The sequence below is a fragment of the Oryctolagus cuniculus genome, chromosome 14 (genome assembly GCF_051225735.1).
Source record: "Oryctolagus cuniculus isolate XC-2025 breed Fujian yellow rabbit chromosome 14, ASM5122573v1, whole genome shotgun sequence".
In the NCBI taxonomy this organism is placed as follows: domain Eukaryota; kingdom Metazoa; phylum Chordata; class Mammalia; order Lagomorpha; family Leporidae; genus Oryctolagus; species Oryctolagus cuniculus.
In genome coordinates this window covers 13402965-13422844 of record NC_142880.1, presented here as the reverse complement: position 1 = coordinate 13422844, position 19880 = coordinate 13402965, and the positions used below count along the sequence as shown (strand labels likewise).

General features: G+C 41.8%; 1 protein-coding gene across 2 annotated transcripts in view; it reads right to left on the bottom strand.

Annotated features, from left to right (window-relative positions):
* The window catches only part of ADGRV1 (adhesion G protein-coupled receptor V1), a 603645-nt gene that overhangs the window by 467819 nt on the left and 115946 nt on the right, over window positions 1–19880 (bottom strand). The window contains exons 27-35 of one of the 2 annotated variants that reach the window (XM_089313009.1): window positions 17135–17215; window positions 15772–15911; window positions 11198–11807; window positions 9878–10093; window positions 7466–7681; window positions 6666–6910; window positions 4974–5155; window positions 3447–4258; window positions 1550–1759 (exon numbers count right to left, since the gene is read on the bottom strand). In XM_089313009.1, the coding sequence (XP_089169135.1) occupies window positions 1550–1759; window positions 3447–4258; window positions 4974–5155; window positions 6666–6910; window positions 7466–7681; window positions 9878–10093; window positions 11198–11807; window positions 15772–15911; window positions 17135–17215 (2712 nt within the window). Of the gene's footprint in view, window positions 1–1549; window positions 1760–3446; window positions 4259–4973; window positions 5156–6665; window positions 6911–7465; window positions 7682–9877; window positions 10094–11197; window positions 11808–15771; window positions 15912–17134; window positions 17216–19880 lie in introns of those variants that run through there. The other variant, XM_089313008.1, reaches the window with a different exon arrangement.

Here is a 19880-nt window from a genome sequence, read left to right as displayed (position 1 = left end):
TGTAACTGAAGTTACTTTAACAGTTTACCCAAAGCTCCTGTGCTGTCAGGTTCTACAACAGATAAAGTTCAAGCATGGCAAAGTCTCTGCACAGAGGTGCCCTCCCTGTGTCCTGGGCCGTGAATGCCACACAACTGGGTTTAACCTCCACTGCTCTGAGACCATGTATTTATGGTTTCCCTCAAAGTTCACGTTCCTGTGTCAAAACCCACTGTACCATTACTTCCACTTCATAGGAATGCCGCTAAAGTGAAATATGGATGAGGCGTGTCAGGCCCACAGGAACACTCCACAAATGTCGCTGCTGTTGCAGTTAGTATTAATTACTCCAGCAGTCCCTTTGTACCCGTATGATTATCAATAACCTTTTGATAGCTGATGACCAGCCTTTGGATTGGAGGAGTGGCAGCTAAGTAGTCACTGTTGCTCATTATTGCTACGACAGCATGCAGTGCTCAACTAAGAAAAGCGAAGAGTGTTGGAACACAGCTCCAACGCTTGTGTAGGTAAAGTCAGTACAGCTGCAAGCTGGGCGTGCAGTGAGGGAAAGGTAATGCACACTTTGACGTGTTCCGTTTCCAGCACGCCACAGACTGACTGTCTGATCCTGTCACATCACTCCTCCTCCCTGGGTCTCATCTCCGGTTTCTCATCTAAAAAGCGGAGGTCCATGGGCTCCTGCACCCGCATGGGAGACCAGGAAGAAGCACCTGGCTCCTGATCGGTGCAGCGCCAGCTGTAGCGGCCATTTGGGGAGTAAACCAACAGAACGAAGACCTTTCTCTCTCTCTCTCACGGTCTATAAGTCTACCTGTCAAATAAAACAAAAAAAGGAGGTCCAGACACACACATGTTCTTCATTTCTCGTCCTTTCATGCAATCTTTTAAATTCTAGATGCGAACTATGTAGTGAAACACTGGTTATAAAAAAAACCTTTCACCTCACATCCAGCTTATTCCAAAACAAAAAATATGGGTATAACATTTTAAACAAACTCAACTTATGCTAAATATGCAAAACTCTACCTAGAACATAAAACATTAATTAGGTTCAAGAAAATTATTTTTAATGCAATTTAAGATTTTCTAGTTTGGCACTTTGGTTCTGAAACAAAAACATGATATGAAATCTAGACTAAAGTAGTCACTGACTATAGACTATTTAATATCAACAGCTACCATCGAGCACACACTACGCTTGCTAGGAACTGTGCTAAGCACTTGACATTTACCTCTTACCTACCCCTCACAAAAAAACCTAGGAGGTCAATCTACTTCCTGTCATCAAGCGGAGAATGCTGGGAATGCCAGCTTTGACCAAATTCCTTGCAATGACACCAGTACAGAGCAGCAAGACAGAGTGCAGTATGAGTTGGCAACTTCCTAAATCTGATCAAACAGTTTACTACATAGACTTCTCCCAAAGATTCTCTGAAAAGATTAACACATAGAGGTCAACCAAATTGGTGGGGGTGGGGAGAACAGAATCTTTAAAAAATGACATCCATGGAAAATAGAATGAATATGCTGAATAGAACAGCAAACCCACCTTCATGACCTATGACAGATCTGGAAGCTGTCTGAAAGCTAACAATTCCTGCCACATTGTCATTGGCCAGAATGTGCACTGTAACAGTGTCGGAGCTGGGCAAGATTCTACTGCCGCCTTCGGTGTGCACCAAACTAACCACGATGCTTTCATCATCCTCCGGCTCAGAATCATCCAGAATGGTCACAGTGACCATCTTCTTGGTTTCACCTATAAAGAAATTAACGGAGTAAGAAGTAGAGTCACAAAGTTACCCATGTAGGCAATTCCGAAAGGTCCAAAATTACTTCTAATTAAAAAAAAAAAAAAACTGCTAAGAATGGGAATAGGAGAAGGAGGAGAAAGAAGGGTAGGAGTACTGGCAGGTGGGAGGGTACAGTTGGGCAGTATCACTATGTTCCTGAATCAGTATTTAGGAAATACATTAAATTTGTATACCTTAAATAAAATTAAACAATTTAACTATTTAGTGAAAATAAAAAAAATCTGTGAGTGAATTATAATAGTTCAGTACCATGAGCAATAGTAGCTCCATGATAAATTTTGTACAGTAATCTATATACTTTCACATATAAAACACTGTAGAAGTTCATTAATGTGGACATATTATGGAAAAGCATATCTGAAGGTCCGAAATGTTAAAGGGTAGAAGGATTTCAAAGAATCATGGCTTCACTTCCTGGTCTTCAAGCCACAATGACCAGGAAAGAGTTGTGAAATATCTTCTGTTCAGTAATGGCTCTTCAGTAGAGTGGACTCTCCTCAGCATTCTGGAATTACTGTGAATAACTTTAAACAAGTATCCAACTCATTATCTTTAAAGACCAGGGACACTTAGGAAATGGCAGAGCAGAAAAGGGGTGGCAAGTTCTGAGGGAAACAACCAGTTTCAAATGAGGTGAGTCTGTGGGTAACTACACAGGATGGAGTACAGTGAAGGAAGGGGTGAGTTACAGGACCAGGGGCCAAGCAGTCTACTCTGCAATTTGGAGTGGAGCCCCACAGGGTACCTCAGAACGTCCCTAATCCCTACACAGCTTCTGCTATTCGGCATAGGATGCACCTTACTTAATTCCTCTTCACTGTCTGGAAAGAGTGAAAGGGTACGAAATTAAGAAGCAGGAAGGAGACACAAGGGTAAATGCATGTTCTCGCTCCCGACGCTGTGCATTTTTGTCAGCACAGCAGTGTCAAGGTCACCTCATTATCAAGGAAACTAGAATGACAGCAAGTATATAGTTCATTGTGTGATAACATCACAATTCATGAATCACTTGTATAATGCTATTCCTTAATATAACGTTCTTTGCACTTATCAAGACCACTGGAAAATCTAAATTTTCATCTTGACTCCCACCTCCTTATATTTTCATAATGGTCTTTGAAATAGGAAGAAGTATTACCAATTACCACCCTGCGCCCTTTTCATTAGGGATATCAGATTCCACTATTTCCCAAATCATTTTCTAGGAAAAAAAACATAGAAATGCTTCCTACTATGTTAAAAATTTACTCTAAGCATCATTTTTAATAAAAGTTTGTTAAAATATCATATGTGTATCATAACTGGTTTGCCCACAAAAGTATATGCATTAAGAAGTTAAGCAGCTATAATTAAGAAGATAAATATCATCTATTAAGTCTGTTTCTTAACATATTACCTGAAAATATCTTGGTAATAAACTAAAAAAATACATGTGTTGGGTCATCTCACCCTACTTATGAATGGTCAATCATTAACAAGTTAGTTCACCTGTATTTTTTCCAGAACCATACTACATTTTCATAGTAGTAAGAATGTAGACATGAAAAATTCTTTGAAATATTATCCACGATCATAAAAGCACCATGAACCTTTACCTGCGAGAACCAAAATCCAATTAGAACCACTGCTCACCTTCTGCAAAAGTCAGAATATCTCCAGCTCCTACAAAGTCTACACCTTCAGTAGCCGTCCCGCCTACAACACGCCACTCAACGGTCACCTGACCCAAGCTGCCTCCTGTCCTGTGGATCACCAGCTCCACTGGGAGTTGGGACTGCTCCTGGACTTGCACAAATAAGCCATCTTCTGAAGCATTGGGACTAATGCTGTAGATGGCAAACACCCCAAATGCATCACCATTTAGTGCTATGACCACTGTGGATGTATTCAGCTGTCCAACAGTTGGCTGATTTTGCAAACTGGCTGTGAGGTTCATGAGGTGAACTTCCAGGAGAGAAATCAGAAAGCTCTCATCCATCTCTGGAGAATCATCGGGAAGGATGCAAACGGTGAGATTTGCAAACTCATCACCTTCCAGCATGATGGCCCATTGCCTCGTCACAGGCTCATAATCGCCTCCAGCCACGGCCTGGCCACTAAAGAGAGATGCTACCCGGGTCATGTTTTTCCTGTAGGTCCAGAAGTCTGAGCTGTTGACAACGGAGCTAACCCATGACGTTGTCCAGAAGCACTGGGGACCCTCAGCAGCACTGGAGAAGGAAAACGCTGAGCAAGCTTGCTCCTTGAGGCACAGGGTGGCGCAGGTGTCCCGGGGTTCCCGCACCACAGACACATTCACCCAAGTTCTCCCGTGCAGATCAGGCACCCCTTGAAATGGCGGTTCATAGTAGGAGAGTAAGTCGTGACCTCCTTCGACTGCAAGAGCCACTACATCAATGTCAGAAGTACAGTAGAACAACAACAGCCGGCCAAAGCGCCCTCCGCTAAAATGTGGAGTGACAATTAGAAGACAGGTTAAGCACCCAGAGCAATGTGTGGATTTCATTTACAGCAGAAGAATGCCTATTGAGGTTTACACTTCTAAAGAATGACTCAAGTACTAGTTCAAATGTACCGATGTTTTTAGATTTCTCTTTCGCCATTTTGTTTCCCCCTGTGAAGGGAAGCCTTGCTCGTTTTTCATCAAGGCTTCTTTTTGATCAAGCTATGAAAATATCATGCAAGATATGCAAATGGTACGCGTTTCAGAACTGCCAGTTAATTTTCATTACTAGATGTTACTGCAAGAAAGTGATAATGCTATCAGCACGAGTCCGTTTAGGAAACGTGGCTGCTTATCACAAAGCCCTGCAACCTCATACTCTTACATTCTGAAGGAGCTCAGTGGACAACCAACTGCAGGAAAAACAGGACCTGACAACCAACCCCTTCAGACAGCACCCAACTGTTCTTTAACCTAGAGATTGGTTTTATTTAAATTTAATAACAGATTAAATCACTTACGTCTGGGGTGAGAAAGTCCAGTGACATAGATACAATAAATGTGGCATTTTCAGATTAATAGGCACAATGCCATTAACACATGATAGTAACCTATCAAGTAAGTTATACTAGACCTAAATTATTTAACTGTGTCAGGGGCCCTTCCCCACCACCCACAATTCCCTCTGCTCCCCAGTCGCAAGCCATCTCATGTACCTTCTCCTGACAGTTATGTTAGCACAGGAACTTCTTTCCAGAGGCTCTTGAACACGATAAATGGACTGAACAAAGGCTACTGTACCATAAGGCTGATCATTGGCAGGAATAATAATATTTGCCACTCGATCTAACCCAACAGAACCTCCACCAGAGGCATCAGTTAGTTGTACTTGGATAACCTAAAAATACAGTGAAAACTTCCTTAACAGCATCCCAGTTCTGAAATTAGAATAAGAATGATGCAGGGAAAACAAATCAAACACATCCATACAAGTTCAAGAACAAAACAAAATCCAATATAAATGGCCTCAAAGAAAGTGGCCCAATTACATATGCAGACCCAGCAGGTAACAGAATAATCTATCAACAACTTTCAATGCAAGAACATGATTGTAAATAAGAAATATAGACCACTTAAATTCCTTAATATTTATATAATCATGTGAATCAGTTTTAATACCCATATTTATGTTTTGATTTCAACAATGATTTTTATATCTTAAACCTGTTATTTAAGGTAAATAGTTCACATACTTTTTAATAGATAATGTAAGAAATAAAGCATAAGAGATTATCTAAAATGGAAATTCTATGACAAAATTTAAAACCAAAATCATACACCAGATAAATTTAGAGAAGGAAAAAAACTACAACTACGTGTATTAATGAGTATCTAATACTTTGGAAGTGACAATTAGTATGTAAAAAAACATTTTTGTGGACTTCTATAAAAATGTGATATGACTGGGGGCTCAGGGGGTTAAAGCCCTGGCCTGAAGCGCCGGCATCCCATATGGGTGCCGGTTCTAGTCCTGACTGCTCCTCTTCTGATCTAGCTCTCTGCTATGGCCTGGGAAATCAGGAGAAAATGGCCCAAATCCTTGGGCCCCTGTACCCCCATGGGAGACCCAGAAGAAGCTCCTGGCTCCTGGGTTCAGATCGGTGTAGCTCTGGCCATTGTGGCCATCTGGGGAGTGAACCAGCAGATGGAAGACCTCTCTGTCTCTACCTGTCTGTAATTCTGTCTTTCAAATAAAATAAAATAAATCTTTAAAAAAAATGTGATATGATTGAAGAATAAATGCTTGTAAAAATTTTATGGAATCTGGGCTTTAATACTTGAATTTCATAATATAAAATTATCTTCAGCCAATATATGTTAGCAATGTATTAGCTTTCCTACTAAGACTATATTTCTAATTGCCATCATTTTTCCCCACTATGAAAAAAAAAAATCAATGCTAGGAAGATTTATCTAGCCTTGGTATTTCCTATGCGTTTAGTTCTCAATCATGCTTGAAGAACAATGAATGAATGAATGGAAAATCAAAATCTCAAGTTTCAATGATGCATACTTAAGCCAGAAGGGAATATGAATACAAAATAGGAGTTTGTAAGGAACAAAAACAGTAAAAATCAGGATATGTATATTTAATCATTTAACTAAAAAAATCAAAAATTACAATGTAATTGTACAAAATAGAACATTATACTAACTGGCATGTGTGCATGATCTAGACTATTCCTGCTTCTTGTCATAAGGATCACTTTCAAAATACCATACTTTGCACATTCTGGCAGAAAATATTATTTGACATTCTAAGTGACACAGCAATAGCCATGTGTTCTATTCACTATTAAGACAAGGCATGATCTACAGTGTCATTCTAAACTAGCCATTCCTCTCACCTCTTCGATCTCCGGAACGTCGTCAGCCAGGACCTCTAACAACAAGGTTTGAATGGTTTCCCCAGGGGCAAAGGTCACATTACCTGAGACAACTCGCAGGTCACCAGTAGCAAGCTGTCCATTAATGGTGGCAACCCACTGGACAGTAACATTGCCGAGTGTCCCAGAATTTCGAATTATCGGCAGGTTTACCATCACTGAGTTAAACTCAGGTTCCTCTACAATAAGTTTAGTAATCTGAAAACCTGGAGAAAAGACAGAGCTGAGTGGATTTCAAATGCAAGCTGAAACTAAGTCAAGACAGAGCTACCTGGGCACCACCCTAGAGAGGATTTTTCTTCCCCCTAAGCAATCTCTGAAGCTGAACCCCACCCCCCAAGACAGAGTAACACACTGTGATGCCAACTGGACAGCCCCGTCAAATTTACACGTTATTTTCCCCTGTGATAGAAGCAAAAGAACCATAGACTCAGAAGCTCAAAGGGGTCAGGTATGTGTCAGATGTGAGTGGAGGAGATGCAGGGACCCCTGTGGCCAACAGCACAAGCCATGCCCGGTACATGGGGTAGTTGCAATTTTGTACCCGTAACTGATGTTATATAGGAAAAAGGACTCCATGTTACCCAATTCTATGTATAAAGGAAGCCAAGATTTTTGTGTAAATTGATTTTTGAACAATTATCTAAGACTTCCAAGAAGAAACTCCATCTAGAAGCTAGACCCGACTGGAAATTCAATAGTCCATGACTTCCATAGGATCTACTCTTGAAGGTGAAAGAGACACAAACTAATCTGATTACCAAATAACCCGTAGGGGTCATCAGAGGCCTCAATAATAATGAATGCCTCTGTTGAAGCCCCTAATTTGGCTCCTCCTGTGGTTTGATTCAGCAGTTGCACGAGAAAAGATTCTTCCAGCTCAGGGTAGATGTCATTAATGATATACACTGGCACGGCTTTACTGGTTTCCCCTTCCAGCAACACCACATCTGATGAAGCTATACTATAATCTTCTCCTACAAAGACAAAAAGAAATGCCAAGAATTATTTCAAAATATGATAACAAACACCCTGTATCCTAGGGAAGTAACTATTAGGTATCAAACTTTATGAATATATTTGGAAAAACTTTGAGGGTAGTGACTCAAAATGGGAGATTTTTTATGAAAAAGTGATCAAGTTCATCCCTTCACTTTCAAAAAGATGTCTATGTAATTTGGTTATCATTATAGTTTGGATAATAGTTCAGATGTCCACCAAGGCCCAGGTTATAGAGGTCTTGGTCCATAACGTCTTAGAATGGTTAATAATGGACTAATATCAATGGTTAATGCTTTAAGAGGCAGCCAGCATTGTAGCCCAGCAGTTAAGCTGCTGCTTCCAATGCTGGAAACCCATATTGAAGTGCTTTTTTAAAGGTTTACTTGAGAGGCAGAGTTACAGAAAGTGAGAGGGAGACACAGAGAAAGGTCTTCCTTCCACTGGTTCTCTCCCCAAAAGGCCGCAACCACCAGAGCTGAACCTATCTCAAGCCAGGAGCTTCTTCCAGATCTCCCGGGCAGGTGCAGGGGCCCAAGCGATTGGTCCATCCTCCACTGCTTTCTCAAGGCCACAAGCAGAGAGCTGAATCAGAAGAGGAGCAGCAGGGACACAAACTGATGCCCATAAGGGATGACTGCGCCGCAGAAGGAACTCTGCCTTCCAAATAAATACATCTTTTATGAGACAAATTAAGGGTAGAGACTGGTTCTAATTATGACTTCTAGGAGATTGGTCCAGGGACGTCTTGAGGTCACTGAAGGAAAGTATTTCGGGTAAGGGTTGGTTATAAAGGTCGAGTTGGGCCTGCATGCACGCTCTGCTTCCTGGTTCACCATGCGATCCTCCCTCGACATCCTACCACCCATCAGCTTCGTCAGACAACAGACCAGAGCCATTCTCCAGTCTGAAACTGTGAATCTCCACAAGTGTAAGCCAGTTCCTATTTCCCTAAGTAGCTTCTCTCAGGTATTTGAAAACAACTGACATATACATAAAAATATGAATGTACAGAAAAATGGAATCCTCAAAACATTCAAGGAAAACATTACAAAATAAACTAGATTTGGATTTCAATTTTTTTTTACCACTCTAAACTTGTCTTTTAATTACATTTTTCTACAATCTTTATGAAATATTTTCAGAAATAGAGAAGCAGAAATCCATTGCCCACAAAACAGCCTTATGCCCACCAAAAATGTGCACATAAGGAACTAATTCTAACATCATTGGTAAGATAAATGACACTGCTGCATAGATGTCACTTGATGCACAATAGCAGCCATAAATGATACACTAGAATGAAGAGCTGCCCTACAAAGCTGGATCTCGAGCTGCTACTAGGCTGTTCTCAGATTGGCAGCAACTCTGTTTCTGGTCAAACAACGGGTTGGGATAGCAGCAAGCTGATAGCTAACTTCTTAGAATACTGATTAATCCCCACCACCTCTCCATATTGAGGTACCCTCTGTACAAACACACACACATCATCTGGTACTAGCTGAGTCTTGTTTATTGTCTTGTGGAGGAAAAAAAAATCACATCAAGATGATTCACCTTTAGAAGTCAGAGCTGACATCCAATTCATTCAGTCTTGTGACCACTGAATATACTGCAGAAAGATCCTAACTGAACTGTTCTTAGACAAACTCCTCTCCAACTGCTAGAAATCCACTACCAAAAGATGCCAGCCACCTCTTATTGCTCTTGCCAATGAAATCATCTTGCATATACATAAAATGGTTCATGCTGACCACTGCCTCTTCCCTATTCTTCATAAAGATAAAGGTGTCCAGAGACAAGGCTGTGGCCAAGCCCTGGAATCAGATGGCTCCTGCATCCTGCAGAAGACATTTACACAGGAATCCCTTCAAGGCATGAAATGGTGTGCAGAGAAAGCCCTGTATTCCTAGGTTCACTTTTCATCAGTTTGTGCCCATTTTGGTTATCACCGCTTTTTAATTCCTATTTCATTTTGCAAATCATTTTCACAAGTTTCATAAATTTACTATCATAAATCTATCAAAGCCTTTGATGTATGTCTTTAAACAGATGCAAGGTGTTGTTACATTGAATTGACCTTTCTAATTATCTCTCTGGGTGGCTTTGTTAATCAAGGATACATGTCCCTGTCCCACTCAGACCTGTCACCACTGATTGGATTGCTTTCTCACCAGCCGTGGCACTGAGTGGCACTGCCTTGAACTTCACAGACACATCTGCAAATGCTCCTCCTGTCCTAGTCACATTGATAATGGGTCCCACGTGGTTTTCTGCCACGCGAACAACTGGTGCTGAGAGTTGAAGGGTTCCAAATGCATCATCATTGGCAATGATCATTATGTGGGCAAGGGCTTCCACCTTAGGCCCAAGGCGTGGAGAATTTGGAACTGAAAGAAAAGATAACATCAGATTCAAAGACCCTGCCAAAAGTCACCAATAAGTCTCAGCAAGATGCCATCAGCCAAATGCGGTCCTTCTTTCAAGTTTTTTTCCCTTACCATTGAAATCTTAAAATATTCATTAATGTCTAGCATTCATCTAGACATTGGGGATACAAGAAGAATCAAATGGAAGCCTCCCCTCTTAATGTTCACATTCCAAGACTATTTTTTTTATCTTAGAATCCCTAGCAAAAGAACAGTTCCTTAGAGGAATACTTTAATATTGGAAATTTATCAAAAGGGAAAATATTTGAATTAGTCAATTTACATAATAGATAATGATGAAATTGACAGAATTATGACCTTCTAGCTAGTTCACCACCATTCCATTAAAAAATGTTTCAGTTACACAGTTGGCATACTGCACGTCATTATACTCCAATTATAACAAAACTGGCCCCCACCCCGCCCCACCCCTGGCCTGAAAAATTTGTTCTTTCCCCATCCGATCTTAGTTGAAAGAGTCACGGAGCACCTGCCTGCTGTGGTCTCAATATCTGTGTTCCCATCAAGTGCAAATATTGAAATCCTAGCTCTCAAGGTGATGGTGTTAGCATGTGGGGCCTTGGGAGGTGCTGAGGTTATGGGGTGGCACTCTCATAAATCAGATTTGTGTGCCAATGAAAACTGCCCAAGGGAGCTGGCAGGTGTTGTGGCTTAGTGGGTTAAGCCACCGCCTGCTTCCCACATGGGCAGCTGTTTGAGTCCCAGATGCTCCACTTCTACTCCACCTCCCTGCTAATTCAGCTGGGAAGGCAGCAGAAATTGGCCCATTGACTCGGGCCCCTGTACCCATGTGAGAGACCCAGATGAAGCTCCTGGCTTTGGCCTGGCCCTTCCCTAGTCATTGCAGCCATTAGGGGAGTGAACCAGCAGATGGAAGATTTCTCTTTCACTCTCTGACTCTGCTTCCAATTGCCTTTATCAACTCTTAGAAGATGTTTTCAAACTTAATGCTTATTATTCTTACAGTATCTTCTATTATACCTTAATTCTAAATATATTATTTTAATATTTTTGTCTCTAATATTAACAAAAACAAATACTTACTTGGACGAGCCTGTTCTTTCTCTATTAAAGTAGAATTGAGTAGTTTGATAAACATAGACTCCGATCTTTCTGGTTCATCATCATCCAAAATTGAGATACTTATTGTTGCCTCACTCTGATTGGCCCCAAAAAGAGCAAATCCAGAAGCCGACAGGTAGTCTCTTCCTTGAGTTGCTCTGGCTAAATTAGGTGGGAGATAAGGTGGTTTTTCCATATCATCCAGTGTTGCATAGGAGACAATGACTTTACCCATGAGCCCTTTCAACCGTATTATAGACAGGGTGATGTTCCGGGTTGCTTCCTCAACTCTCATAGGTCTATCTGCCTCAGAAAATATAAATACCCCGTAAGGATCATCACTAGCCCACACTGTTAGTGTGGCATTCGTGTGGGCACCCAAAGCACCGCTGGAGACACCGAGGATAGACACAGAGAATGTCTTGTCCAGTTCCGGCTCCTCATCCGGCAACACTTGCACTGTGATGTTTGCACTTGTCTGCCCAACGTCAAATGTGACATTGCCAGAGGTGAAAGCCAGATCACCATCAGGGTCAGAACCTATGTTCCAAAGCAGAGTCACTCGAGACAGAGCTCCGTGGGTTCTCACAACCTGTAAAATATTTCATAAGAAAATATGTCAGCTGAGGTTAAACCATTGACTTAAGTAGTTTACAACTACACACTAACAGCAACACAATAAATTTAAATTTTGTTTTCAACAAGAAGCAGGGGCCAATACAGTAGCCTCCTTGGAAGACCCTTAGAAAATGTTAGAAATAGAGAATATTTAAAAAGTGATTATTGCATGAAACTGCGAACTGATGGAAAAGTTTTTAGCTTCTAACTAAATAATTGCTGTAGCTTTTGTGAAGCTATAATACATATCAGTAATGAATAAATCAGTAGTGATCAATAATTTGTCATTTTTAACCATACTCATGAAAATTTTACATTCACTGCAAAAGCGGTATATATTTCATTGTAAGGAATAGATGAGTGACATGTTCCTGAAAAGTTAGCTGTTAAACTCATTTTTAAAGCAAATCATATTTCATTTTCAATATAATACAAAAGAATCCCCTTTGGTACAGCCATTATGGAAGACAGTATGGAGATACCTCAGAAATCTCAATATAGACCTATCATATGACCCAGCCATCCCACTCCTGGGAATTTGCCCAAAGGAAATGAAATCAGCATATGAAAGAGTTATCTGTACCCCCATTTTTATTGCAGCTCAATTCACAGTAGCCAAGATATGGAGTCAACCCAGAAGTCTGTCAACATTATAAAAAATTTATGGTATATATACACCATGAGATACTACATAGTGACAAAAAAATGAAACCCTGTCATTTTCAACAAAATGGATACAACTGGAAAACAATAAGTGAAGTAAGTCCCAAAAAGACAAACACCATACGTTCTCCATGATCTGTGTCACTCCCCGTCTTTGTGGAGGAACGACACTAAACCCTGCGCTGTTCTTTCGTCTGCTGGGCCCTCCCCGGGTTTGCTGCTGGTTCTTCCCGGGTTGGCTACTGTCCCTTCCACCTCCGTGGAAGGGCGGTTCCCCCTGGCCACTTTCCCCACTTCTGCAGGGGAGCGGCACACCGCCGGCCGGCTCTCTCGGGGGCTGCACAGGTGTTCCCCTTAGATGTTCCCCTTAGATGTTCCTGGTGCATGTCGTCTCTCTCCTCCTTTATAGTCCTCCTCCACCAGTCCTAACTCGGCTGCCCACACGCCGAGTACGCTGCTCTCCTCCAATCAGGAGCAAGTCCTACAGTTTATTGGCTGAACTGAAGGCAGCTGTGTAGAAGCTGTTTTCTCCTCTCCCAGCGCCATATTGTGGGAGAGCAGATGCATAGAATAAGTCTTAATTCCAGTAACTTAGTCTAGTCCGAGTTGCTCCCAGTTGCTCCCCACAATCTGTGGTAACAAATAGGGTACCTAAAAGATAATCTCTAGAGGTGAGATTGACACTTTGAGATGGGATGATTTTAAACAGTCCATGTCTCAACTGTTGAACAGTTTTGTTTTTTTCCATACTATTTGTTGAACTCTGTACTTAGTGCAGAGTTAATCTTACATGTATAAAGTTAACTGAAAATAGATCTTAGTATAAAATAAGAATGGGAAGAGAGGGAGGAAGAAGACGGGGAGAAGTGCAGGTGTGTGGGAGGGTAGGGTGAGAAGAATCACTATGTTCCTAACTTCGTAAATATGAAATGCATGAAGTTCGTATACCTTAAATAAAAGGTTTCAGGTTAAAAAAAAAAAAAGTCCCCCCAAAAATGTTTGACCCAAGCCATAAAATACATTCCAAAAAAAGAGAAAAACTTTCAGCAACAGAGTAAAAAGAATAAAAAGCTTAAAAATAACTTAAGAGGCAGGCATGTGGTGTAGTGCCTGATTCACATCCTGGCTTAGCCTCCAGTGTCCTGCTAGTTCATACCCTAGAAAGCAACAGCTCCTGGCTTTGGCATTGCCCATTGCTGGCTGTTGCAGGCATTTGTGAGTGGTGAATCAGAGGATGAACCATCTGTCAGTCTCCTGGTCTCTCTCCCTCTCTTCAAGTAAGCGAAAAATAAAATTTAAAATTTTAAGCTCTATTATAGCAAGTCCCAACTAAGAAAACTTTGTGTGTGAAATATTTATGTACCTCAAAGTAAAGTTAGACATAGTAATTGTGTAAAACTTAATCCTCCCTCTTAAATTTTTGAGTAATGAGCTATTCTGTCTACAGTTGCTCAATTTCTTCCACAACAGATTCATGATGAGCTGTCATAACAGGACAGAAGGCTCCGTTTGAGATATTTCTTCATTATTTGTATAAAATATGAAAAGCCTGCTTCTGCCCGACCCGCTCGAGTTACTACTGAGCTTTTCTTGATTTCTACTAGAACAAAGTCGAACACACACATACACACTTACCCCATATAGAATTGTTACTGCTGTTCACAAATGTTTTAGATTTTCTGTCTGAGAGAGACACAGTACTGGACTGCACTTGGCACACTGACATCAGACCTGCCCTTGGAGCTTGCCTTGAACATGGAAGTGTGCGTGGAACGATAGAAATCACTGCCAAAAAGCAGCTGAAGATGAACTGCTAACCTGCAGTTCCCTAAATCCACCATTCCCCCTCTTTTCAGGAAGACAAAAGCATTGTTGAGATGGAGCTCCAAGAACCCTTAGTCCCCAAAGTGAGTGGAGACCAGATCCCTTTAACGGGCCAGCACCCCAGTTTACTAGGCTAATCTTCCACCTGCGGTGCCGGCACCCCGGGGTTCTAGTCCCGGGGGTCACCAGATTCTGTCCTGGTTGCTCCTCTTCCAGTCCAGCTCTCTGCTGTGGCCCGGGAAGGCAGTGGAGGATGGCCCAGCTCCTTGGGCCCTGCACCCACATGGGAGACCAGGAGGAAGCACCTGGCTCCTGGCTTCGGATCAGCGCAACACGACTGCCGTGGCAGCCATTTGTGGGGTGAACCAACGGAAAGGGAAGACCTTTCTCTCTGTCTCTCACTGTCTAACTCTGTCAAAGAAAAAAAAATCCCTTTAACAGTTTACGTGGGACACATAACTACCATTGAAAAATAAATCTTTGTTGTATTAAGCCATTGAGATTTCAGAGATGTTTGTTAGCACAATCTAATGAATGAATAGGAAAAAAAAATTCTATGTAAGGGTACTGGTGCTATGGTGCAGCTGCTTAAAGCCCTGGCCTGCAGCACTGGCATCCCATATTGCCACCAGTTCGAGTCCAGGCTGCTCCACTTCTGATTCAGCTCCCTGCTAATGCACCTAGGAAAGCAGCTAGCTGAGGATAGCCCATGTGCTTGGGCCCCTGCATCCATATGGGAGACCCTGGCTTCAAACAGGCTCAGCTCCAGCCGTTGAAGCCATCTGGGGTGAACCAGCGGATGGAAGGCCTCTCTGTTTCTACCTAACTCTTTCAAAAAAATCTAAGTAAGATAAACACTTGTAATTGCAGTTCATTAATTTTTTTTAAAGATTTATTTATTTAATTTAAAGTTGGAGTTACACAGAGAGAGGGAGAGGCAGACAGAGAGAAAGATAGGTCTTCCATCTGTTGGTTCACTCCCCAAATGGGTGCAATAGCCAGAGCTGCACTGATCCGAAGCCAGGAGCTTCTTCCAGGTCTCCCACTTGGGTGCAGGGGCCCAGGGCCGTGGGCCATCCTCTACTGCTTTCCCAGGCCATAGTAAAGAGCTGGATCAGAAATGCAGCAGCGAGGTCTTGGACTGGTGCCCATGTGGGATGCTGGTACTGTAGGTGGCAGCTAAACCCGCCACACTACAGCACCGGCACCAGTTCATTATATTCTTTAAAGGATCAGATGTCCTCTAATAAAATGAATCCATACACAAAACTAAAATACAAATGCCAAATCACCATTCACTAATCAATTTGTTTTGTCTTTGCCAACAGGCTGATTGCTTTCCACCTACACAGGAAAAAAGCAACGCAAAATACTCATATACATTCATAAAATAATAAACAGCTTTTAACAGGACAGAAGGTGTCTAGGAATGAAGGGACTAATGTACTCACATTGAACGTAACAGTGCTATGTCCATCTTCCAGTTCAGTTCCACTAACAAAGAGAGACTCAGGGCTAAATTCAAACACGCCATGAGCATGGTCAGAGGCTGCAATTGTCACTAGAATTTGGGAAGCCACTCCTAGACTGGCTGCTTGAGCAAGTGCCAATAAATGCCAAAAAAAAAAAAAAAAATGTTAATCAGTAATTTACAAACCAAAGGAAAAGCCAAGGAACACATTTTGAAAAGAGTCTTCCATTCACTGAGAACATTCTAATTTGTTTTAGAAAGAAAGGCAGACACAAATGGTTGCCACCCATATTCATGCTTTTTATGACCTTCCTCTGGCGTTGGCACCAATGTGATACACAAGTGGTACACAAGTACTTGGAGATGAAAAAGGAAAACTCGTTTCTCCTTTGCTTCTCCATGAAAGAGAACATTCTTCCACAGAGTGTATGAGGAAGGTCTCCCACGACCTCTGCTGACCTCAACTTTTATGAACAGTGGCTTCCCTACGATTTCAGTCAATGTGATGAAAAACATCTTTGGTTCCCAATATACATTAATCCTAGGCTTATTTTCCATCATTATGTTATCCTAGATGTACTTTTCCTGAATCAAAACAGTCTGAGCCTATAACTAAAGACTCTAAGATCTAAGAAGCACATTCAATTTTTATGTTACATGAATGTCTACAGATAAGAAAGTGAACAATTCTGAGTAAGAGTAATTAAATATGGAGAGTACATGAGGCAAAGATCAAAGAATGAGACAGGTGAGAACATGAGTTCTAACACTAAAATGTAAAGCCTGACATGGTGAAAAAGTACAACAGCACTCTCCTCCAAGATGGAAATATCCTAAGTATTCTCTTCACACACTTTAAAAAACGTGGGTTAAATGCCGAGTCATGTCTGCATACGACTCTACTGCAAAAGCCATCATTTTTCACGGTTTCTCCCATTAACTGACCACCTTCTCTCCTGTCTTCCTCATATCATTTTCCTACCTATTTTGATTAAATGCTACATATAAGCCTCATGAATTTTTTTGGTATGAAAGGTATCATGTATTTAACATGAAAATACCAATGTCCCATTTCTCTTTTTAGGTAGTGAACGCTATGCAAAATATGTAACTATGGTAGGTTCCTACAGGAAGGAATGTGACTGATTTATCACTTGTTAGCTTGGGGAATAAACATGGAGAAAATAAGATGTCCTTTAGCTTCTTAGGTAACTAAAAAGGCCAATGAAAAAATACATTAAGGACTACTCATATTAAGTGTCAGTAAGGGGTTAGTATTATCTACAAAAAAAGACAAGTTAAAACTAAAATGTTTCACAAAGGACCTTGAAACAGCTGCTTACCACGTTTGCGAATAGTTGGAAGAAAGAATTCCACGTCCCCATCACCACTACCACTGCCATCAACCCTAAAGGGTTCGGCTACTTGATAAGGAGACACACAGAGACACAACCCACACAACACACATTGACACAATAAGAAAGTTGAGAGTTCTTAAATAAGCAAGAGGAAAATGAATTCACACAATGACATACATTCTTCCCTAGAAAATGTAAGTGATAAACTCATAATATCAGGTTACAAATTACCAAAACCTCAGGGAATACTTTCGGGAAACTGCAGTTGATACTTCTCCTGTATACCAATTTAACTGATTTTATTGTTAAATTTTCATTTATTTACAGTGTAAATTGTCTCCTAGCATTTTAAACATTAGCATATACTTAGGTCTTCACACCTGTGAAAGTCACCTTACGCTCACAACCACCAATACAAAATTAGGGAAATTCATCAACACATCTCTCCATCCACATATTCAACCCCCATATTTAATCCTCTCAAAGTGGATCACTGACATGGTGGACAGGGCCCTAGATAAACAGTAAAAATTCTGCATGGGCGCTGGCAGTTAGAGACACCAACAGCTAAATCTTTAGGGAGTCACTGAACCTGTTGGTTTCTTAGCTTTCTCAACTATGAAAGGTGGGGCCTTTTACAAAATGGTGTGAAAAATCAAATAAAATACTGGGAAATATGTTAAAGTAGAAACATAATCAGTCTTGTCAATCTGTAACTACTATAATAAATAGGAAGTGGTTATACCCTCAGTTCCAAGCATCTTATACCCTAAGCGCTAGCTTGCCAAATGTTTATAAAGACAGGAAGGCAGCAGTGACAGCAATGGCAAAGAGGGAGACTAAGGAAAGCAAAGCCACATTCACACATTGGGGCTTCTGCCAACGTCCTTGAATGTCAAGTTAAAGATCTGCCCTGTTCCCGTTTTACTCATCAAGAATAGGAACTCAGAGCTCCTAGAACCTGAAATCTTAGAGACTTAAGAGGCAAAATGATTTCCAATGACTACCTAACACATGGCTTTGCTTCTTATTCAGAAGTCATAATAAAGAGGTGTGAATTTCAGCAACATATGCAAGTGTATTTCAGGCAGCATGAAACATAGTTAGGCTATGGCTTCCACAACCAAACAAAATAGTATGGATTGAGTTGAGCCACAGAATGATCCACCTCCACCCACTGTTTCAAACACCAGCTCAGAAGTGTAGGCAGTGTCTTGATTCCTTCTCCTCTAATCATAGCCCTCTGGCAGGTAGAAATTAGGTTCTGACACTAGTGCTTAGTAAGAAACTGTAATATTGGTCTTCATATGCATATTCATGCCAGTTGACATGGGCAAGTTTCCACACAAAATCATAAGCACTGCTATGCTCACGGACATCTGATGTCCCTTGATGAATCAGTATGAGGCAATGGTTACTAACATTTACTTTTTTTTTTTTTTTTTTGACAGGCAGAGTGGACAATGAGAGAGAGAGAGACAGAGAGAAAGGTCTTCCTTTTGCCGTTGGTTCACCCTCCAATGGCCGCCGCGGCCGGCGCGCTGCGGCCGGCGCACCGCGCTGAGCCGATGGCAGGAGCCAGGAGCCAGGTGCTTTTCCTGGTCTCCCATGGGGTGCAGGGCCCAAGCACCTGGGCCATCCTCCACTGCACTCCCTGGCCACAGCAGAGAGCTGGCCTGGAAGAGGGGCAACCGGGACAGAATCCGGCGCCCCAACCGGGACTAGAACCCGGTGTGCCGGCGCCGCTAGGCGGAGGATTAGCCTAGTGAGCCGCGGCGCCGGCCCCCTTTTTCTTTTATCTATGTATTTTTTAGCCATTGGTGATGCAAAGGGCAACTTTTCAAATATTTCATAATTTTATTAATAAAAGTCCTGCCACGAATATAGTGCTTTGGAGATATGATGACTTGTGTGTGGAGGACACAGCTGGAGGCCAAGCTGGTTAACTGCATATGTGCACCTGCCGGACAGAGCATGCAAAACATCAACTGCTGTCTGCATTCACCAACCTGTGGCTCGGCTTACTCATTTTCCTGTTCCCAACCACTGGTTTTGTCTCCTTTGCTTTTACCTGGACTTTGCATTCTCACCTCAAAATCGTATGTTATACTAACAGACAATTTTTATTTTATTTATTTATTTATTTATTTATTTATTTATGACAGGCAGGGTGGACAGTGAGAGAGAGAGACAGAGAGAAAGATCTTCCTTTGCCATTGGTTCACCCTCCAATGGCCGCCGCGGCTGGCACACCGTACTGATCCGATGGCAGGAGCCAGGTGCTTCTCCTGGTCTCCCATGGGGTGCAGGGCCCAAGCACTTGGGCCATCCTCCACTGCACTCCCTGGCCACAGCAGAGAGCTGGCCTGGAAGAGGGGCAGCCGGGACAGAATCCTGCGCCCCAACCGGGACTAGAACCCGGTGTGCTGGCACCACAAGGCAGAGGATTAGCCTATTGAGCCGTGGCGCCGGCCACTAACAGACAATTTTGATATATCTATCTTCTCCAATCTTTCCTCTTGGAGGACTAATATTGTGGAGAGACTGTCCCGATGAATTCCCTATCAACTCTTAATTTCTTATACTTACAAAGCTAATACAGCGCATATCACATATATTCTCTGTGTGTGTCAGAAGAGGCCACATGTATTCTATAACACCTCCATAAGCATCTGATTATCAAATACCTTAATAAGTCTGCAAAGAAACAAATTATCCCTCTACATGGGAT